This window comes from Phyllobates terribilis, unplaced genomic scaffold (genome assembly GCF_046119375.1).
Source record: "Phyllobates terribilis strain yellow unplaced genomic scaffold, ASM4611937v1 Scaffold_12__6_contigs__length_324123572, whole genome shotgun sequence".
NCBI lineage: Eukaryota > Metazoa > Chordata > Amphibia > Anura > Dendrobatidae > Phyllobates > Phyllobates terribilis.
This window is the reverse complement of record NW_027362772.1, coordinates 181,152,616-181,176,610: the sequence shown is the minus strand read 5'-3', so window position 1 is coordinate 181,176,610 and position 23,995 is coordinate 181,152,616. Positions and strand designations below refer to the sequence as shown.

The following is a 23,995-nucleotide window of genomic DNA, read 5'->3' as shown; positions in this document are numbered from 1 at the left end:
CACCTCAAAGATGCAATATCCTAGGTAATCTAAGGAGAGGACTTCAAGTCAAGGCGGAAAGGTTGTGACAAGTGTCAATCATTTATAATATTCAAAAATGGGGTCAAAGCATTTCCTAAATCTCTTTATCCATATAAAAGTTTAGGAGAATCTCTGGGAGGCTGATCTGGGTTCACTCAATTCTGCCTTGGCTATTGTATCTAAATAAAAGAATAGGAAACCAAAAAATGTTTGTCTCAGGGGGATGAGAGCCTAAATATTCCTCTGTACCTCTAAAGTTCTCAGTATGGGGCGATAAAGAGAACAGGATAAGGTTCCTCCCAGAGCTGGTAGAAAGAAATCTGTGCTCCATCCTTAGGTGTATGAATTTCTTAGTAGAAAATAAAAAAAAAATATTTGTTCTGTGTCTGTTAGCACAAGATGACTGTTAAAGCCAACCAGAATCGTTCGGTGCACCCTTGGTGTGGCAAAACTGTTCAGTGGACGTTCCCACCTACTTGTTTTGCATCCATCACTGCTCTCCTCTTTTTTGATTGACAGCTTTGGCTTTAGAGAAGCTAGAAAAGGGCATAGATGTAAAATAAATAGGTGGAAAGTGCTCGGCCACACCAAGGGTACACCGATCGGCTGGACTTTGTTTGAACAGTCATTTTGTGCCTACAGACTCCTTTTAATGTTCATATAAATTGTAAATGGAATTTAAGCTTTCGCCTTGCTACATTGTATCTTTCCAGGAAACTCAGCGGAGATCCGATAACCGTTCTACAATTCTGTAACCCGATAGTCATTATAAATCTGCGTTTTCTTGGGGAACATAACCTCAGCTTTTACAGTTAGAACTTGAAGAAGCTTCTTGCAGATTATATTGCTTTGAGGGGGGGAAAATGAAATACAAGTTTGAACCGAAGCCAGAGAAAAAGCAAAGAAGACGGTGAGGGAGCGGAAAATTGCAGGAAGCCATACATCAAATACTAGATGGTCTATTGTACAACAAGCGCTGACCTTTTGCACGTTTACAATACATTAAGCTAGACTCTCGGGACAACTGCAGCCGAGACATTGTTCTACAAAGATATCATTATTAAAAAGCTGTTGTAATTACCAAATATAAATTGTAACACGCTGGCAGCCATTCATGAACCCTATTAAATACACTAATTAGCCATAAACGGCTTGAATCAATAGATTTATGCTCCGCTGTGTACACAAGCCAAGAGTACCAACAGAAAACTCAAGTAACTTCTACAGTTCAGCCCCAAGTGATCACTTCCAAGTCTCCGAGCAGCGAGAGAGGTAGAAAATGAGTTGGAAGAACAAATCCGAATGGCACAGGGCAGGAACTGGAGCTGTATCACTTCACTGATTGACCAGTAGGAGGGGTAAAAACTAAGTCACATCACTCGCCTCCATAAAAATGTCTCCTATAAAGTCTCCAGGGTCTGAAAGTGAAATCTATTTTTCTTTATTGACCTTAACCAGTAAGTATTAGTTATATCATTTTCTATCATTTTCTAACCTTGGCACCAAAATCATTAAAGATCCTTAAGGATATCATTATTCGTTACACTAAGCACACCCAGGCTATTAATTAAATGTATATATCACAGTAAATAGGAACTTTTCCATGTTTATGTGGCCAATCATAGTACATTGTCATAAGGAAACCAAAATCTCATCATTTGAAGGGGTTTTCAATTTTCAGAAAGACCCTGTGCCCAGGAGTAGTTTGTTAAAAAACAACAACAAAACCCCCTCTTTACTGCCCCTTCCCTGGTTCTGCTATAGACCCTCCTCTGCTGCTCCTAGTGTCTGTAATTGTCTGCAGCGTTGATATCAAGTCGACAGCTCCAGCTAATGTGTAGACGACATGAGCTGTTGATTGGTAGCAGTGCTGTCAACGTGACGTGAATGCTGCAAACAATAACAGACACCGGGAGCAGCAGTGGAAACTCATTGCAGGACCTGGGGAGAGTGAGTACAGCATATTTTTTTTTAAAGAGACAGGTGGTTTCTGAAAGTGGAAAACCTCTTTAAAGGTGTTGTCCAGGGCTATTTTTTTTACTATGCGTCTAAGAACTAGCAGGCAGGTATTTGCTAAGTACGTGTCTGTTTTACCCGGTGCCGGCTAAGAGCGATCATCGGCTGTTACTGCCAGTGATTCAGCTGTTCCATATCAACAGAGCAGCTCTTCATCTTCCGAGCTGCTCTGTTGACTGGGCATGACTGCCAACGTCATGCTGATTGACAGCCCGCTCCCCGCAGTTAGACAGCAGGGAGCCGGCTGTTAATCAGCATGACATCTGTAGTCACGTCTGGTCAACAGAGCAGAGCAGAAGAGAAGTCATTGCTCTGTGGATGTGACATCAATAAAAGCTGCTGAATTGCCGGCAGGAACAGTCTGTGATCACTCTATGCTGGCAGAGATTGGCGCCGGGCACAAAAGGTAGGTAGCAACTACCTGCCTGTTAGTTCTTAGGAACATAATAAAACAATTAAATAGTCCTGTATGGGGTTTCACACTTTGAACACTGACATTCATGGTCTGAATACAGACCATGATGTCTGGACCAGCCATGGGTCACTTGACCTAACTCAACAGCCTCATATACTGTATGCCCATGGGGCTGTTGAGTTTGGGTCAGGGGCCGGTGGCAGGTCCAGACATTGTGAGCTGTATTCAGCCTGTGAATGTCGGACATGAGGAACCTGCCTCTGCAGTATTAATTTGCAAGCAGTATTTATATTCAGTTCTTGTAGGATGCCATAATCTGCAGCATAAAATTGTACGACAGTGCTCAAGATAAATGCTGCAAAAATGCAATGAGTTAATTTTTCACACGTATGTCATTACTAAGCTGGTCGGTAAGGAAGCCGAGGAAATTTTGTACCAAGTTCTACCCTGGTATCTACGATACCCTATAGGTGGCGCTACTGTGTTTTATAAACACTACTGACTACAAGACCAGACCATTCCTGATTGCTGGTCTCAACTGACTGCTCTGTCATATCAGATCCTTTACAAGTAAATCTCACCACTATTTTAAAGCAGACAAACACAGGATGTTTCTGGCGGGCCCGCTGCCATTATCCAGTCATTTAGAAGGAAAATCACTGGAAGTTATTAACTATAAGTTGGTGGGGATGTGAAACAATGAGGGGTCTATGTTTAGCAGTGAGGTGGGAAATTCTGTGAATTTCTCTAGAAGAATAGCTGGTCCGAAAAAAAAAATAATAATAATAATTACGGAAAACATTAGAAAAGAATGTTGTTAGTCGACGTTCTGAAATTGCTTTGTCTTCTAAGGAATGAAGTCACCAAGAAGTTGAGATCTTGCTCACAAATGATCACATAGGTTCAAGGTCAAGTAGATTACATCATAATCAATGGTAATGGTTCAGAGTGGTAGTCACGTACTTTATGGACTGATGATATTTTATAGGACTGTTGTAATTTCATAATGTCTGGATTTTTACAGGTTGTGGACCATTATCACTTCTACTTTGGATGGATCTTGGCTTGATCCACTGAAATATGCTCCAGCTAAAAGCTACCAGATAATTCCCCAATGCTGTCTATGTGGGGCGACATGAACAGGATATCTGTATGCTCCTATTCCTTAACCCATTGTTGCTAGAGTTGTCTGAGGATCACCCAATTACTTCCTATTAATAGAACATCATTTACATTAGCCCTATTTATGGTTGGTTAAATAGTCCATCTTTTCCTCCTTGCTCTGATGGGCTTGAAGTTTGAGGATATATATGAGTATATCATTTTTCATCTTATTCTATAATACATACCAGACAATTTGGCCAAAGAGTACTTTTATACTCTAGATGACCATATCAGGTTGACTACTCTCATTTGTGAAGTGCAAGGCCTTTGAACACCGGAGGGTGGGTTTGCTTACAGCCACAAATCACCACTAGAATAAGTGTTCACTTTGCAATGGGAGTTATTGAGAGGTAGAAATAATAAATTTACCTGGGGGTGAAAAAGAAGTGGAGATGGTCGTAAATATTTGTCCTTTAATGTCCCCACTGGATCTGCCACCTTCCGCTTTTCCACCCTGCTGGACAGCAACACATAGGGTTACGTACCCCAAATAATGCCAGTAGTGGTAAAACGTAACAACAATAATAACAGCAATAATAACATGTCTCGTTATGATGGCCCCTTGTGAAATGCCCTCTAAGGGCATAATGAGTCAATTGAAGGGGCATTCGTACTTCTGCTTTCCATCAGCCACAACAGAATGCAACTAACATGTATTACATGGACAACCCAATTATTTAATCTCCAAAGCAGTGTTGCTAGTAGGGTGATAAGTCAATCATCTGCAATTTTTTTTTTAGGAAAACAAGGTTGTCTAAAGTTAGCAACTCATTTAAAGGGGTTGTCCACTACTTTGATACTGATTACCCCTCTTTAGGATAAGTCATCAAGATTTATTTTTAATTATTTTTATATATAATAAATTATTTATTATACTTATTTACATAGCGTTATTATATTCCTCAGCGCTTTACACACATTATCATCAATGTCTCACAATCTAAATTCCCTATCAGTATGTCTTTGGAGTGTGGAAGGCTATCGGCATGCCCCAGGGAAATCCACACTAAAATGGGGAGAACATACAAATTTCTTGGAGATGTTGTCATTTGTGGGATTTGAATGAAGGTCTCAAATGCTACAAGGTTACAGTGCTACCCAGTATCAGAACAGAGGGGTATGACGCCCACCATCAGCTCCAGTGGTGACCAGATGTAAACAGTGCTGCAATCCTCAGCAATGGCCAGTGAACAGAGCTGAGCTGTTCGGCTTTATACCCAGGTTACATCTGGCTTCGCCCGCATTCATAGTCATTGATAGCCGGAGGTGTCAGGTGTTGGACTCCTATCAATGTAATATTGATGCCAAAACATCAATATCAAAGTAATGGACAACAATGGTAAAATAAATTCTGATGAAGCTGGAGATTCCCATTATTTTGTTTTGTAATTTGCTTTTATGGAAATGTGGCGCTGGGTTTCGAGGTATTTTCTTGCTGTAGAATTGCCACTGGAACTGGTCATTATGTTATACAATTGTGATGAAACAATTGTGATAAGTGTACTTTTAAAACATTATTCTATAGGACAAATTAAACTACCAGCTAAGTGATGGGTCACCATAATTATAGTATTAAAGGCAATCTGTCATCAGGTTTTTGCTATGTAATCTCAGAGCGGCATGATGTAGGGACAGAGATCCTGATTCCAGCAATGTGTTATTTAATGGGCTGCTTGCTGTAGTTTTTTATAAAAGTTTTATCGGCTGCAGATCCAGCAGTTCTCAGAATGGTGAGCTCTATTTAGCCCCACCCACATCACTTATTGGCAGCTTTTTGTATGCACTGTGCATAGGCAGAAAGCTACCAATCAGTGGTGGGGGCTGAGTTACACAAAGCAGGAGGACACCATGGCACGAGACACTTAGTCCTCTAGTGATAATATCCTGCTGATTTTGCTGAAACTACAACAAACAGTCCACTAAGTGATACATCACTGAAATCAGGGTCTCTGCCCCTACATCATGCTGCTCTCAAGTTAAATAGTAAAAACCTGCTGACAGATTGCCTTTAAGAACATGTTAGAAGATGTCAACACTGGGAACATATGGGTCATGGATCCTTGACTGTTTTCAGTCTTTCCTATTGTTGATAATGAGACCATTTACCTATGGGGATTCCGGGACCATTGGTTTTGATGGTAAAAGTCAAAGATCTCCGAGTCAATAAACCAAGGTAACACTATGGCCACTACCAATGGTATCTTCTAAATTCTTAAAATGGCCCCATCATGCAGCGATAGCCTATATACAATTCATTTGCATCAGTCTTTTATTACCACCAGCATAGTGTTTGAGGCATGGTAGAATCTCATCAACATAAGTTAAAATCTTTGTGGTTGCAAATGCTAGATTTTAAATAAATCAATAAATTGTATAAATGAATAAACTGTAGATCAAAATTCTAATATGAATTGTGACACTGTACAAAGGAATGGTATCATAAATCATAACATCTCAATCCATCCTACTCATAGGAGGAGTAGACGGCCAGACCAATTGATACTTGATATACTGCAGTTGGATGAGAACATTTCCTGTAATTTCATGAGTTAACATCCTTTCTGTTCTTGGTGGAGCCTTAGCTCTTAAAGAGAGTGAAATAATCGGAACTTTCCGTGATAGGACGCTCATTAAACTGGTCAACACTAGGTTATATTTAGCAGTGAGCCAGAACATAGACATAGCCGTGTCACAAGCAAAGTGGTAAGATAAGCCTGAAAACTAGATCATCTGATGAGTGCAACTCGTGAGTATTTTTACACTTAGCATTTATATTCAACAATCATAATCAGGAAAAATTAGCTAACCCAATTTACACCCCACAAAATGTGTCTTCAATAAGTAAAGGTATGTTAATACCTGTAAATAGGGTCCATGAAGAAGGGAGAAGGCTTTGCGTAATGAAGAGGTGGCTGTTGGGGAAGAGGAGGTGGATGGATTTTGGAAAGTATTTCACCAGACATGGCTTTCCTGTCACCATAGATATGGTTTTTACGCGTTTCCCTTGCTCCATTCTGACTGGCTCTACTTCTGTTACCAATGCTGAGGTCCAACGGTTGCTCCTCTCCTGAGGATGGTTGTGCCAAAACCTTAGGTGGTATTAAGGCTGACGACTTAATCTCTTTTGGTTTGGTCGTGAGATCAAACGGTGATTCCGAGCTTGAGCTGCCAACTTTTTGAAGGTCTCTAGGAGACTTTGGTTCAGCTTTTACCAGCAAATTGTGATTCATTGTCCGATCGGTAAAAGCTGGGTATAAAGAATGGGGAAAGTTTGGGAGAAACTGAAAAGGAAACATGGAATGATAGGGGAGGGAACCCATTTTTTTTTCTTGCATCCCCATAAATCCAGGTCCAAAATATTTCTCTGCTATAGAGGCAATAGCTTTAATAGAGTCATTTGCTGCTCCCATGGAAGGAAGTAACTGCTCTTCTGGAGGAGGAAAAAAGGAATGTTGAGAGTAGAAGAAGGGTCTCTCTGTAACATTGTTATTAGAACTACTAGAGACAGAGCTGCTGACAATGTCTTGTTTTTTTTCTATAGGTTTGCTCTTTTCTTTGTTTTTGTCTCTTTCACTATCTACATCACTATCTAAATCGGACCCAGTGCCAGTGGTGGTATCCAGATCAGTCCCCGAGGTTGTGTTGACATCTTCAAAGTCACTTCCATCAGAAAGATCGCTGCTCCTGGACTTATGTTTGTCTAGGTATGAATCTTCCATACTGTTATCAAATTTTTCCTCCAGTGAAAGTGGCTGGTTACTATTGCTGCTGTTCAAAGATGGAATGAGGGAAAGTTGGGGATTACCTATTGGACTGGGAAGCTTTGCTTCTCGTGTATGGTTCAAGGGGCTTTTGAGCAGCGGAGAAGGAGGTAATAAAGGTGGCCGGGGATACAACGATGGAGGAAAAATTCCTGGAAATCCTGGAGCTAAATGTGGAAATGGTGGTGGAGCATGCGAAAATGCCAAACTACCCGGATGTGCCCTGGAAGGAAAATAGTCATTGAAAGCAAGGCTAGAGTGATTCATGTTTGGAGAAGGTTTAGACTTGTCCATCAAAGAACTAGGTGTCAAGGGCAGACCAGGTCCAAACATTCCTCCGGGATTGTAATGGTTTTTGCCTTCACAGAAGCGGCGATGCTTGTTAAGGGAGGAGGTAGTGCTAAACATCTGTCCACAGTCCTTGCATTTAATCTGTGTACGACAGTCTGCGTGCATTCGTTTGTGACGACACAGGTTGGAGAACTGTGTGTATGATTTATGGCAGACCTCACCTGGAACACCAACAGAAACCAAAACAAAAGCAATATAAAATAAAAATATATAGACTGCGTGAACATAATCATTAGACACATACATAATAATTGACATACATTTGTATTTTTTTTTTACATTTTATCATTATCATTAGATATGTACAATATTCCATTGAGCACTGTTAAAAATTGCCTATGGGCATAGGTCGAGTAATTTTATTACTGCTTTTAGTTTTCTATTTTTTTTTGTTTGACATCTCCAATCCTCAAATTCTGGATATTACACAAAAATCCATACTAGATAATTTATTATCCAGGATGCTACACAATATATGAAAGCATGACGATTGTTGGTTCACTGCCCAGGATCTGCAGTTGGGAATGGCGGATTAACACACTGTGAAGTTCTAAGTTGGCAATGTACCGTGTCCCAAAAATGACTTTGCTAGCAAAAAATGACAACTATGTTATTATTCTTTATTTTGACTTTAATGGAAATGTCATGGGGCTCTCAGTAGTTGGTCCTGATGACCAGGATGAAGAAGAGACAGGCAAATGGCTCCACTGCCAACATCTGGAATGTCTGACTTATGGGGGGGAAGGGATCTATTTAGGGACACGGTTGAAAAGGTATAGTGGTTTGGCTGAGGAGCAAAATAATAATTTGTGTGTCTGTAAGAACCTAAGGAACGCTGAAGATATTCCTGGTAATATTATTGGAAGTCTCAAATGTCTCTGGAGGCAGGTTTTCTAAATAGATGGATGGTTTAAAATCAGGGTCCACCTTTAGAAGACAAAGCCATGATAAATTTCCAGACAATCCGCAATTTACAAGTATGTTTGCTATTGTTAGATAGAAAATATTCTATCTTAAAAAAGGAATGAACCATTGATTGAAGAGAAACTGACTGCAAAAAGGTTTACAAAAAACAGACTATCCATTCACTAGGAAGACTTGACACTAACGAGGAAAGAAGCACAAAGGAGGAAGCAATTTCAAGGACTGTAGAAATATTTATTTAGTGCCTCACAGTCATCAGAAATTCGTAGTGAATGAGAAGTTGTGATCTAATCAGAATAATCAAGTACAATTATGTAGTACAGTAAGGAATGAGACAGTTAAATTGAATGGCCATGGAACAACGCACCGATACATAGATTCAGATGGTTGATCTCCAGTTCATCAAGATAAACAATTGCCAATATACAAATCCAAGACTTTCCAAGACCCTAGATAATAGAGTCCTAAATTCCTTAGCTTTAATGTGAAATTAGTGAGGCCTCTACCCTATGCCCACTCAAAATATCTATTTAAGCACTCAACCAAGTTGACAGTTGAATGTGCTTAGACTATGTCCCTCCTGGGTGACTGCTCAACATCAAAATCCACTTTACTGAAGGCATGTAACCATAAGGAGTATATTTGTCTGTTTTCAAAGGGGTTGTTCCCTCACAGACTTTTATAGCATATTCAAGTCTGATAGACGTGGGTCCCATTACAGGTCTCCAGTCTAGAGCCAAGTGTGGACACAGGAATAATGGATCAGCACTCCGTTAGCGTGGTGCACGTGGAGTAAAATATGCAGAAAGGAAGTAATTCCCGGCACTCACGTGTTCAGTGAATAATTGCTCTTTTATTTCATTGCTCCAAAGGACTTTTCAGCCTATCCCAGGCTTTTTTTCAACAGTCTGGGACAGACTGAAACATCCTTTGGAGCAATGAAATAAAAGAGCAATTATTCACTGAACACGTGAGTGCCTAGAGCCAAGTGTGGCTCTCCATTGTGGGACCAATATCTCGGAGACATTTGTGGTATATCATATGGATATGCCATAAAAGTTGGAAAGGGGAAAATCCTTTATCAGTGAATTTATATTAATGATCTATCTAGGATCCAGTTAGGACAAGGCTTTAGAAGAGTTCTTATATGTGAGAATGTTCGTTCAATTTCCTAAACTAAAAAAAAATACACCTTAAATGTTTCATCCTAAAAAAAGGTGATGTTGCTAGCATATGCCATAACTTTATGATCGGTGGGGGCCCAACATTTTAGACCACCACCAATCCTGAGTATGAATGGGTCTTAGTGCTGGCTTAGTGTTGTGCAGAGTTGAGCTTTGGCTACCCACTGGGTGGTTGGAAGTGCCGCAATGCAGGCAATGCTAAGAAGGAGAGGCAGCGCTTCAGTTCCTTCATTTTCAGCATTGGTGTGGGTCCAATAGGTTATAACAACACTGGTTTTAAAGTGATGGAATATCTTAGAGATACGCAATTTTCCTGTTTTGCCTGCCAGGTGGCTCTTAGCTGTCATAGCCCGCACCATCCTTAGTTCATGATATACGTGTAAGTAAAAAACTTTGGGAAGTGTTGTGGTAAATAGATGTGACTTTTGCCCAAAGTTACACTTTAAGTTGATCCACATAATAATTATTCTTCAAGAACCTTCTAAAGATTAATGGAAATTCTAGATACGAGCAAGACAACTTACATATGAAAGGTTTGACAGTACTATGAATGTGCTTATGTTGCTTGAGCCCTGATGAGGTGGCAAAAGTCTTGCCACAGTCAGGACATGCGTGCGCCCTGGCTCCAACGTGTTGGGAACGGATGTGTCTCTGGAGGTTACTTGGGTCAGTGAAAACCTAAGAAAAAAAAATAGAAATCATATTACATTAAGATGTAAAAATAAATGGAAACATAGGCTCTAATCATATACAGTGCTCAATAACTGAACGTATGAAGAGAACGCACTATGACCTACTGCAGAGAAGAATTTCTTCCAAATTCTTTATTATTCTTTAGATTGAGAACAATGGTTTTTTAGCTACAGGGTGATAAATCTGGCTTTAGAATAACATATCACTTGGAACACAAGGGTAAAACCAAGAGCTGAATGATACATAGACGATGCTTTGACTAGATCGACTTCTGAATGTCCAAATATTTTTCACAAAAGGGAACATTCCAGTTGTGGATTTGCATTTAAGTTAATTACAGGACTTTGGCAGAACACTCAGACTCAATGATATAAATGTTATAGGTTCCATGGAAGGGGCTTTCTGAATTTGGATAACTGAAAATGAATAATGTTATAAGTTTTTTGCTAAATACGCTTATTTTATACTGCTGATATTAAAAGTGTTGGAGACCCAAAAGATTGGGTATTTCCATTGCGTTTGGACATAACATCGTTTTTTCTTTAGAAAATAAAATAAATGAGCACTAGTCTTATAATGTCGTTGAGCGACTAAATAGCACACGAATGGTACATTAATGGAGAAAAAAGTTTCTAATAATTTATAGGACAGACATACAGTAAACATCTATTGGACCAGATAAGCTCACTATGTAGTCTTATGGCCGCCATACATATTAAACTAATATCGGCCAAACTGGTGGATATCAACAGGTTCGGCCGATGGTCTAATGTGCATGGGGTGGCCAACCGAATGATGGCCAGGAGAGATGTTGAACATACATGTCTGTTAGCCGGTGGCTTTCTCATAGAGAACACAGGAGCGCTCGGTTGAATGAGCGCACCTATGTATGGGAGAATGGGCTGAGATGGCTGTCGGACAAACGATTGGCTGAAGCATCATACAGCCATCTAATGTGTAAGGCCAACTTTAGTTATAAAGGGACAATGAGACAAGAGTGGCATCTAATTTTTGAAGAGATGCATAAGATAAGCAGAATGGAAAAAATGGAGAAAAATCAAACCATGTCCAGAATCTGTCAACCATAAGAGGTTACGATCAGGAGCCATGTGTTTAGATGTCGGCATAATGAGCTCTAGCAAAACCTAAACTGTCAGTATAAAGGTGGACTCAATATGGTAGAAGTAAAAAGTAAAGTTAACCTTTCGACCTATAAGTAACTTTTCATTGTTACTAGTATTTGGTATAGTTGTCTTCTGCTAAACTGGGATATGTTGGCTAATTTCATTCATTACTCTGTAGGTGAAATTTTACAGGAATACCATGTAGAAAAAAAATGTATAGAAGGGCTTTGATTGTATATACAAGGTATTTTATTTAAAACAAAAATGTAAAAAAAATATATAGTTTTAAAAGTCATAAAGCAGACTATCAATATCTAATGTAACCCCAATCTGCAGCTGGAAAATTGTGCTGGAGCCTATTTTGAAATAAGTTTATTCAAGAGGAACATGGGAAATATTTACTAGTTATATTAACACTGAGAACATGGAAACCTTCATAAAATAGTTAACTTTTTGTTTTCTCAAATGAATATCATAAATTATATAGCACACACCTAAAGTTCAAATGTGCAAAGTTTCGGGAAGCTGCAAATACGATTTTTTCTTTTCTTCTTTTTTTTCTTACGCTATTGAAGTTGTCCTTCTGACAAGGGGAACTGTGGTGGCATTGGGACAACTATTGTTCCTGATACACTGTCTTGATTACACTTATGGATTAAGTCAAGATGCTTTGGCCAGATAAACCCACTTGGGTTTACTTCACTGGCAGGAAGACAGGAAAAGCAAACTGAGATCCACGATGGTGTCATTTAACCAATGCAATGTAAGGAATGTCAACTGTTCTTTAGATATGTTCCCGAAGGAATGGAGAACATACCTAAGGAACAATAGAGCGCTCTCGGAGTCCTCTTGACTTTACCACAGTTCAACCAGCAGAAGGAATCCCATAACAATTATTAACATAATACTTAAAGTGTTTCGGAGATTAAATTAAGATGCCACCCGAAACCTGCACTTGTGACCGTGTGTGATCATACAATAAATGTAACTATGTCATAACACTGACGTCTACTTTAGGTGTGTGAGGTTCCGCTTCAGTGTTGTTGTTGCAGTTCAAATATATGGGTAATCTGGAAGGAAGATCACTTGGGAACCAGGACTCGTTCTGCAAAGGACATACGTGAGACACAGATCATTCCAAGCGTCAGCCTTGGGTCACACGTTCAAGGACATCACAATGATAATGAAGAAAAAAAAAAAGAAAAAAGAAAACATAATGGGTGATCAGTACCTTTACGCAGTTCTCACATTCGAATCGCTTTCCGCTGTCGTGTGACATTTGGTGGCGAATCAGGTTTGATTTCCAGTTGAAGGCTTTTGGGCACTGGTCACATTTGTACTCCCTCTCCTCTGTATGAATTATCATATGTTGTTCCAAACTGCAAAGAACACACGGTTGGCCAAAAAGTGAGAAGGCAAAGTCCCACCTACATCCTCACGCCTCAACAGAATTTTCTGTAAATTTTACTACATCGATATTTCAGCTGGGAGTTTTTGAAATACAATGATATCCACTGGTCACGCAAACTAGTCTTATCGACAATCAGGTCTTGAAAATTGCAATACAGCAATTCACTTGTGCGTAGAAATCTTATAGACAACAAATACGTCAATAGGAGTTTCAGTCCATTAACTAGGAACATTTTCTTTCCAATAAATACTTTTTCTCTAGCTTACTGAAATAGACAGGAATCTGATATTATTCTACATGAGAGAAAAGTCTATAATCTGGGTCCGTGAGGTCAAGATGTCAAGTGGGATTGGAGAAGGGAGATGATTAAGGAAGACCACTTACACACTTTCAGTTTTTTTCTCTCGAGTTGAAAGAGTCTGATTTTTCTAGGAGTCTAAGGGTCCATTTACATGAACTGACAGCACGAGATGACCGCCGATCGGAAAACTTTTACTCATCGGCGATCGTTTAATAGCCTGTTTATACCGTCAAGCAAACTCACTCTGAGCGATCTGTAATAGATCTATAACTGATCGCTCAGTGCACAAAGGCTGCCATGGTTCTCGGCAGCACGAGTCCTGTTTACACAGGATGATGCACCGCCGAGAATGATGATCTTTTCCACTGATCATTTCACCCAATGAATGCACATTTTTCTTGATAATTGGGTAATCGCCAGCTTGTTTACATGGCAAGATAATAGTGAAATGAGCGTTTTTAAGAACCATCATTCATGATTATCTTTCAGTGTAAATGCAGCTTAAAGGGAACCTGTAACATTGGATAACGCTATTAACCAGGAGGTATGAGGTTAACCTGCAGGTTAATAGCGTTAGAAACTGAACTGAACTTCTTTTCTCCCAGGAGCTGCCAGCTTTTAGTCATAGAGGCGTATTGGTGGGGCTACAGTCACGAGTCACAAGACAGAGTGGCAGCTGTAAGCACACCCTCGCACTACGACTGACTGCCGGCTCTGCAATGCATCAGTGCAGAGCTGGATATCAGTCAAAGTGCCGGGGCGTGCTTACAGCCTCCGCTCACAATGCTGTGAGTGGTCACTGTAACAGCACCGACACGCCTCTATGACTGAAAGCCGGCTGCTCCCAGGAGGGATTAAGTTCATTGTCTCCTGGGTTCTGCACTTTCAGTATGGCAACAAGGCACCTTCTTAATGTCATTAACTTGCAGATTAACCCCATATCTGGTAGCATTATCTGATGTTACAGGTTCCATTTAGGAGTCTCTATGTGCACATTAAATAAAATAAAAAGTTTTAAAAAAAGAATTAACAATGTCAAGTGCTGAAACAAAGTGGCACTAAAGTTTTTAGCTAACCATGTGGCCTCCAAGCGGAAAACAGCCATGCAGAGTCAACAGATTCCAAAGCTGCACGGCTCTTTTCTAACGACAATGACACTGTTGAAGTGATCAGCGAGGGTTATACTGGCTGGGCCACCACCAACTGGACATTTTAACAACATCTTAGTAATCCCAATATTTAACACCAGCAATAAGCAATTCACTCAGTCAGCCTTAGGTGGGATAATGCTCTCATGGGACCCATTTTGATTGGTCCTAATTAACAGGTAAGAAACTGGGCCCAGTTGAGTACCATGGTGGTTCAACTTGACATTGTAGTTAAAGCTACTATCTTGATATAACATTTTTCACTAGTTTTGCTTAAATGGTTATGCTTTATTAGAAAAACTTGGCTGCTATTTTTCTCAAAACAAGTGCCACTCATGTGTACTGATTATTTGTGGTATTGCAGTTTAGCCCTATTAACTTCATTGGACCACGTGGCAATATCAGACAGAACTATTCGATACCTGTGGCACTTTTTCTTTTTCGACCATGCAGAGTACTTTGAAAATTAACTGGGAAAAAAATAGCATAATGTGTATAGGAACATTTCCATATGAATGCTGATGTAGGTCCATGCAGACAGATAGATAGCAAAGTATTATTCAAATACACATTTCAGGAAAGGCATCAATGTCCTACTTACCTGTACTTGTTGGGGAACAGGCGCTCACAGTCCTTGCACTCATGAACTTGTTCATTATCGAAACCCTCCTGCTTGATCTCTTCGTTCAGAGACTCGTATATGTGGTTGACTGTGTTGCAGGCGTATTTTTGGTGCCGCCTTAAATCAAGCTTGGACTGGAACAGTTCATCACAATCTTCACAGCGAAATGTGTGTTCTTCTGTAGATGAAAAGCACATTGAGAAACCATGACCCAACAGAATGGAGCCAGCAACATCTAAAATTCACCAGCAGCTCCTCATCGACTCCTAATCTGCTCTACAATCTTCTCTACCCTCCTCATAAAACAATGAAAGATCCTGCTTATTCCCACTCCTCGGCCAGTGGCTGCTATCAAAGCCATCACTAGGAGTTTACAGCTTTGTCCCTCTACATACAGTCCCACCATGCAAGAACGAGACACTAGAATTAACACCCAAGTTGTATTGTTCAGGAGAAAGTCTTCAGACAACAATTGCTGATCTTGACCAACGATAAGAAAGTGCTTAGAAGAGAACATGTCAATAGCCCAATATATACAATAAACGATTATCACCAAGGTCAAACAAATTAAAATAAGGGCAGCTGTTAATAGGTTTACGAGACGGCATCCTGGCGACCATGCCAAGTCAAACAATTGGGTCTCAGTTGTAAATATCTCAAAAAATACAAGTTTTTTTTTTCTGTAAGAAAACAAGGGTTATCCAAGCCTTCCCTCCTCCGAACGATTCAGGGAACAGAAGCTTCTTAAGGTATTTAGCTACTTTGCACTTAAAACATCTTTCTGCAATTAAACTTTCACTCTTATGCAAACAGCTTAGAGCAAACTTTCTGCATGTAGCAGGGTTCATTAACTCCCAAGGTAGACGGTAATTAAGCTTTTTGGTGTGGATTTATTGACACTGGCAAGCGTGCCACACGGTGCTGGCAGAGGGAACGTTATGATAGTAACATTTCAGCATCTTAGTGCTTTGCACAGCCACCTCCTGTTTAAGTACTGGGTTTGATTCCGGTAGCCTTGGGGTATGGTGTTATGAGGCATGATACAAATTATAAACCCAGCGCATAAAGTTATGCAAATAACCGTAAAAAGGTCATCGCCTGCAAATAAACATATCTATTAAATGCAACAAGCAAATAAATAAATAAACAGGGGCTTATTCATTTTTTATAGGTGGTTACTTGCTATTGGATACAACACTGTGTGCCAAGAAGATATACCAGGCTGTAAAGAATGCTGCATTTGGGAGTGATCAACCAACTTTTCTTGGGCCCTGATGGGCAAATTCATAGTTATGCAGTTGGTTTCCTCTTTATCTGAGTTTGAGGAAGCGGAGAGACAACCCAGGAGGCCGAACAATGGTGGTCATATTGATTAGCACAAAGTTTTTCTAGATATAGATAAAATCAATGAACTAAATTAAATTGAAAAACTTTTCACCATTTGATCTGTCTACTTATCCATCTGTTATCTACATCTATCTATTTATCTCTGTAAAATCTACCCATGTAATATCTAGCTCTCTCTATCCATCTATGTAATATCTACCCATCAAATATCTATCAATCCAATATCTATCCATCCAGTACCTATCCATCCAATATATCTTGATCCAATATCTACCCTTTCAATATCTATCCATACAATATCTATCCATGCAATATCTATCCATACAATATCTATCCATGCAATATCTATCCATCCAATATATATTCATCTAGTATCTATCCATCCAATATTTATTCATCCAATATCTATCTATCCAATATCTACCCATCCAGTATCCATCCAATATCTACCCTTCCAATATCTATCCATCCAGTACCTATCCATCCAATATATATTCATCCAATATCTACCCTTTCAATATCTATCCATACAATATCTATCCATGCAATATCTATTCATACAATATCTATCCATGCAATATCTATCCATCCAATATCTATCCATGCAATATCTATCCATCCAATATCTATCCATCCAATATATATTCATCCAATATCTATCCATCCAATATATATTCATCCATTATCTATCCATCCAATACCTATCTATCCAATATTTACCCATCTATTATCCATCCAATATCTACCCTTCCAATATCTATCCATGCAATATCTATCCATCCAATATCTACCATTCCAATATCCATCCAATATCTATCCATCCAATACCTATCCATGCAATATCGACCCATCCAATATCCATCCAATAGCTACCCATTCAATATCTATCCATCCAATATCTACCCATCCAATATCTACCCATCCAATATCTACCCATCCAATATATATCCATCCAATATCTACCCATCCAATATCCATCCAATATCTATCCATCAAATATCTATCCATGCAATATCTATCCATCCAATATCTACTCTTCCAATATCTATCCATCCAATACCTATTCATGAAATATCTACCCATCCAATATCTACCCATCCAATATCCATCCAATAGCTACCCATACAATATCTATTCATGGAATATCTATCCATCCAGTATCTACCCATCCAATATGTACCCATCCAATATATATCCATCCAATATCTATCCATCCAATATCTATCCATCCAATATCTATCCATCCAATATATATCCATCCAATATCTACCCATCCTATATATGGTATATCCATCCAATATCTACCCATCCAATATATATCCATCCAATATTTATCCATCTAATATCTACCCTTCCAATATCTACCCTTCCAATATCTACCCTTCCAATATCCATCCAATATCTATCCATCCAATATCTGTCCATCCAATATCTATCTATCCAATATCTACCCATCCAATATCTATCAATCTGTCTATCAAATATCTACCCATCTAATATCTATCCAACATCTGTGTTATCTATCCGTCCAACTATGAATTTGCAATTTTACTATATTTTTCAAGAATTAAATTTTGTCCCTTAATGTATTAATTTAGTCACAGAGGACAATAAGGAAATAAGACATCAGTTATTCTTTCTGTCTGCCCGTTATTACTTCCCTTCAGGATGTCCAGTAAAATGAACAATAATGGGAATCCTGACCCTTAGGTGATCACTTGAGTTAATTTAAGAAGCTGGGAAACAAACTGCTTCTATTGTGCACTTAATAACTATTCATAACATACGAGGCTTCACTTCACATAACTATGCTTGTGGTTAATTAAGTCTGTGGCTTTAGTGCATAGGATGGTAAATTAAATATCCAAAAATATTTCAAACTATTTCCAATGTTTTATTAAGAAAGAAAAAAATTACCAGATTAACAGAGAGTTTTGTGATAGACTTTATATTTTACAGGTTTATACTTTACTTACTGCAGTGTACAAGAGAATAGCATCCAAAATCTACCTTGCTTTATGGGGAATCTGTCAGCAGGATTTCCCCGCCCAGAGCTGCCTTCTCCTTGTTGACCGACAGCCTCTATACTGTCAAAGGCAAAGGAGTCATCAACCAAGTAGGAGAGGACGGCACTGGGCGGACATAGAGCTGGAGTGACAGAGGCTTCAGATCTACCATAGTCCTTCAGCCTCATTTGCATATCAATGCAAACATTGATTTCTCAGTAATGGAGGAACGGACTGGCCATGTAAAGGTATTGCTGGACTTGTCTTTGAAGGAGCTACATGCACATATAGTTTTGGATGTGAAATCCTGCTGACAGTTTCACTTTAAAGCAGAACACAGACATTAAGTTTCCATTTGTTAATGTCTGTGGATCTTCCTGACCACCCCTGATGTTTGTCAATGGTGACAGCAAACATATGATGTGCAGGATTTACCCTGCACATTTATATGGATAGCCTTTAGAAGAAAGACATAGGCACCCAGTAGAAAGCCACCAGAAGACCCTCAATTCATCAAATTGAAGAGACTCTGTAGGTGTATTGAGATTTTATGTACAGGCAGAGCTCCAAAAGCAAAAACAAATCTGTAAAATAGCTTATATCTCTGATCCAGTTACAATAGGAAGAGCAGCTCTGAGGCACAAACTGAAGCACTAAGAAATGAAATATTTGTATAGACTTGAGGCTCCCACACATATGTGACAGCTGAATATCTTGATACAAGGTATTATACCTTCCTGGGCTGGTAAACTGCCCATACACATTAAATTATTGGTGTAGGATAAAAACTATGAGGGTCCCCAACAGTCCCTTGATGGCAGATGGCAGGTGAAATTGGGAACTGGTCACTTGTCTCTCTCTTCATATCAAACATGTATGTTTAACCCAGTCAAGCTAACATGTTTGTGATCTGTCAGTCTCTTGATATGAGTTTGGCCAAATTCAAGACACCCGTACGCATTAGACTAAAGTCAAATCTTCATGTGTACTTGGGTGTAGGGAGAGATGGCTGATGGCCTAATGAGTGCTTGGCCATCAGCTATTGCATATGTATGGGGACCTCAAGTCTACACAAACCACTATATAATAGATGATTAAAATAATAAAAAGGGCTATATACGGCAATTCTTTTTCCAGAAATAACACCACACCATTTCATCTGCCATCTGCCATCAATGGACTGTTGGGGACCCTCATAGTCTTGATCCAACCAAAATCTTCAAGATCCTCCACCAATAACATTTGTGGGAAGTTTACCAGCCCAGGTATTTCATTTCTTTCTGAGATAAAATCCCATTTTCTAAGTCTTAAAAAAAACTTTTAATTAGACTATCAAGGACATTAACAAATGTTTGAGACAAAATTCAAGTTAGGAATCCAACTGCATAGAACTTTGTAATGGTATGTACACCCAATGTCTTTTTCAGGTGAATTCTGCCTGGAAGTGCTTGAAAAAGCACAAAAAATGGCAAAGAGAATGAACATATGTAGTGCAATGTCAAAACAAATTGCTGTGCATATGTTCTGTCTTTTTTACTTCTATTAACCTCTTCAGGCTTTGAAAGGAGCTTAAAAAACAATGCGGGTGCACTGGCGTCTAGAAAACGTTTTGTGCACATACCAGAGCCTTATACAATTAGTTGGTAAACTGTCTGACTTTGGTTCCAGTAGATGAACCAACTAATTGTACAGTCTATCTTAAATGGGTCTTAAATTTAAGATGATGGGAGAACTTCTGAAATTCTACGTTCCTAGGTTTCATGCAATTCCAAATTCCTGATGGTACCTAAGCTCCATTTACAAAGCATTTCTTTGAAGAACAAAGAAAACTCCAGACCTAAAGAAACAGGTCAGTCCATAATACCTTATATAAAAAAATGTGCCAGTCTTGTTTGCAAAATCTGTGGTTGCAACAAGCATCTATCTAAAGTTCCATCAGTAACACTCGGGACAATGGTGGAATGTTACTGAAAAATAAATCAGTTCCTAATAGCTTTTAGAAGAACCAAGGGGAAGGCAATTATATGGCATGGACATGTTAATCTACCAGAATAAAGTCTCAAAGGAGTTCAAGAACCCTACTCAAAATTCCAACAGAGATAAGGGGTCTAGTGCATTTGGCTAGGGTTGGCATAAAAGATTTTGACGATAATTATCTTCATGCAGAACATTTTTGCATTTGTTTTTCCGTGTAATTCACAGAGAAAAATAAATTCTTTTGAAGATAAAAATATGTTGGCTATTGAATTATTTTGTCCCTGGCAGAATAAGTGTAAAAAAAATAAAATAAAAAATCTGCAAATAAATGTTAGCATTTTATGAATAGAAGGAGTAGAAAAGTCTTGATCTTTTAAAATTTATTTGGTATGACAAATATTTTCATTTGCTTTCGTCTGTAATTTGACCAAAAAAAATGCAAAAAAAATTACTTAAAGGGGATCTGTCAGTAGGCTCAACTATCCTAAGCCGTCCATTAGGGCATATAGGTCACAGGAAGTGATTCAATGTTTTATTCCAGAGAAATTCACATTTTTCTTAATATGTAAATGATCTGTTAAGATCTATGGGCCAGGCATAGCTCTCTGTGAGAATCCGCCTCCAGAGATTATTATAAATTAATTGGTGCGTTACCAGTGTGAGACATGTAATGACTGACAGTCTGCTCTCCTGATCAGCATGTCTCACATTGGGAACACCCTCTTTCATTTAAAATAAGTGCTGGGGGCATATTCTCAGGGAGATCTATGACCCGCCCATAGATCTTAACAGCTCATTTACATATTAAGAAAAGTGTGGATTTTTTTGTAAAAATACATTGGTTTGCAGATATCAAGTTATCATTTTATTAAACTTTCTAAGATCTGCAAAGCCATATAGATGGCTCAGGAAGGTTGATCCTACTGACAGATCTCCTTTAAGCTGGGTTTACACTGGTCGACTTGAGGCTTTAAACGACAGGCAGTAGGCTACATATTTGCCAATTGTTGGTCCTTTAATAGCCTATTTAGACACGCAGACTGCCTCTCCCATGCTCTCAGGACAACCACTAATAGGTCGTTGTGTGCGCACAGGCTACCATTGTTCTCGGCAGCACAGATCCTGTTTACATAGGACATGTGCTACAGAGAACAATGCTTTTTTTAAGTAAGTCAAAAGATGATTTCACCCGAAAAATCAGCGTTTTGTTCATTCGTTAGGTGATAAAAATGGAGACGTGTCAGTTTGGTCCGTGAGTATGATCAAAGTCATTCAAGTCTATGAGTCTATGGAAAACTCAGACAGCACAATGATGGCATCCTAGCTGCATTGTAGTGCAGTCTGTTTTTCACTGACTGATAAAAGTTACCAAACATCAGTTTTTTAGGGATTTATTTGCGTACAAGAAGAACTGATGAAACACTGATGATAAAACTGACTAAAAACTGATGAAAACTGTTTTCTTTTTCCATATGTGAAAAACGATTGTCTGAATGAGGCCTAAAACGGATACACAGCATTTTATGTCTAGCAATACACCTTTAAAGGTCTAGTATCTGAAGGCTATGCTATTATTAGTTGTTGCCTTCTCACCAAGCTGCTTGCCTATTGTCCTGTAGCTCATCCCAGCCTTGTGCAGGTCTACAATTTTGTCCCTGGTGTCCTTAGACAGCTCTTTGGTCTTGGCCATGGTGGAGAGATTGGAGTGTGATTGATTGAGTGTGTGGACAGGTGTCTTTTATACAGGTAAGGAGTTCAAACAGGTGCAATTAATACAGATAATGAGTGCAGAGTAGGAGGGCTTCTTAAGGAAAAACTAACAGGTCTGTGAGAGCCAGAATTCTTGCTGGTTGGTTGGTGATCAAATACTTATTTCATGCAATAAACTGCAATTCAGTTACCTAAAAATCATACAATGTGATTTTCTGGATTTTTTTTAAGATTCTGTCTCTCACAGGTGAAGTGTGCCTACAATAAAAATTACAGACCGCTCCAGTCTTTGTAGGTTGGAAAATTTGCAAAATCGGCAGTGTATCAAATACTTATTTTCTCCACTGTATACACTTGTATATGTACACACATATACAGGTGCTTCTCACAAAATTAGAATATCATCAAAAAGTTAATTTATTTCAATTCTTCAATACAAAAAGTGAAGCTCATATTGTTATGATCTGCAACATAAACTAGGGAAAGAAGGGGAGAGCTGTCCCTACAGTAAGACTAAGCTGAGTCCCTACGTTGTAGCGGGCGACCTGTTCCTTGTGAACAGACCCGCCTTCGTCCTCGGCTAGTCTGAACGGAGACCTATAGAGAAAGGGAGGGGTCCCTAAAAGAACTAAGGACTGGGACAAAAATGGGACACCTCCTAACAGAAGTTGTTGCAGAGCAAAAGGTAAACTGACAAAAGTACTAGAGGTCCTAGAGGACCAAGCAAACTAGAGATAGACAGGCACAAAAGCACCTGGCTAGAGAGACAGCAAAACAACACTGAAGTCCAGCAAAGCCAGAAGGGCGGAGCTGGAATATATAGGAAGATGGTCACGTGACCGCAAAACACACGATAGAAAAAACTAACAGGAGGGTTCTAACACATATATAATATAGTCATTACAAACAGAGTGATCTATTTCAAGTGTTTATTTCTGTTAATGTTGATGATTATGGCTTACAGCCAATGAAAACACAAAAGTCATTATCTCAGTAAATTAGAATACGTTATAACAACAGCTTGAAAAATGTTTTTAAAATCTGAAATGTTGTCCTACTGAAATGTATGTTCAGTAAATGCACTCAATACTTGGTCGGGGATCCTTTGGCATCAATTACTGCATCAATGTGGCGTGGCATGGAGGCAATCAGCCTGTGGCACTGCTGAGGTGTTATGGAAGCCCAGGTTGCTTTGATAGCAGCCTTCAGCTCGTCTGCATTGTTGGGTCTGGTGTCTCTCATCTTCCTCTTGACAATACCCCATAGATTCTCTATGGGGTTAAGGTCCAGCAAGTTTGCTGGCCAATCAAGCACAGTGACTCTGTTGCTTGTAAACCAGGTATTGTTACTTTTGGCAGTGTGGACAGGTGCCAAGTCCTGCTGGAGAATGAAATTTCCATCTCCAAAAATCTTGTTGGCAGAGGGTAGATGGCTGCGCTGACTTTGGTCTTGATAAAACATAGTGGACCTACACCAGCAGATGACATGGCTCCCCAAACCATCACTGATTGTGGAAACCTCACACTAGACCTCAAGCAGCTTGGATTGTGGCCTCTCCACTCTTCCTCCAGACTCTGGGACCTTGATTTCCAAATGAAATGCAAAATTTACTTTCATCTGAAAACAACACCTTGGACCACTGAGCAACAGTCCAGGTCTTTTTCTCCTTGGCCCAGGTAAGACGCTTCTGGCGTTGTCTTTTTGTCATGAGTGGCTTGACACAAGGAATGCGACACTTGTAGCCCATGTCCTGGATACATCTGTGTGTGGTGGCTCTTGAAGCAATGACTCCAGCAGCAGTCCACTCCTTGTGAATCTCC

General features: G+C 39.3%; 1 protein-coding gene across 9 annotated transcripts in view; it reads right to left on the bottom strand.

The window, feature by feature from the left end:
• The window catches only part of PRDM16 (PR/SET domain 16), a 775,410-nt gene that overhangs the window by 22,872 nt on the left and 728,543 nt on the right, over positions 1-23,995 (bottom strand). For 5 of the 9 annotated variants that reach the window (XM_073656489.1, XM_073656495.1, XM_073656496.1 and 2 more), the window contains 6 exons: positions 15,115-15,313; positions 12,885-13,032; positions 12,660-12,758; positions 10,361-10,514; positions 6,476-7,889; positions 3,986-4,073 (listed from right to left, as the gene is read on the bottom strand). In XM_073656489.1, coding sequence (XP_073512590.1) covers positions 3,986-4,073; positions 6,476-7,889; positions 10,361-10,514; positions 12,660-12,758; positions 12,885-13,032; positions 15,115-15,313 — 2,102 coding nt within the window. The remainder of the gene's footprint in view (positions 1-3,985; positions 4,074-6,475; positions 7,890-10,360; positions 10,515-12,659; positions 12,759-12,884; positions 13,033-15,114; positions 15,314-23,995) is intronic. The other 4 variants (XM_073656490.1, XM_073656491.1, XM_073656494.1 and 1 more) reach the window with 4 other exon arrangements.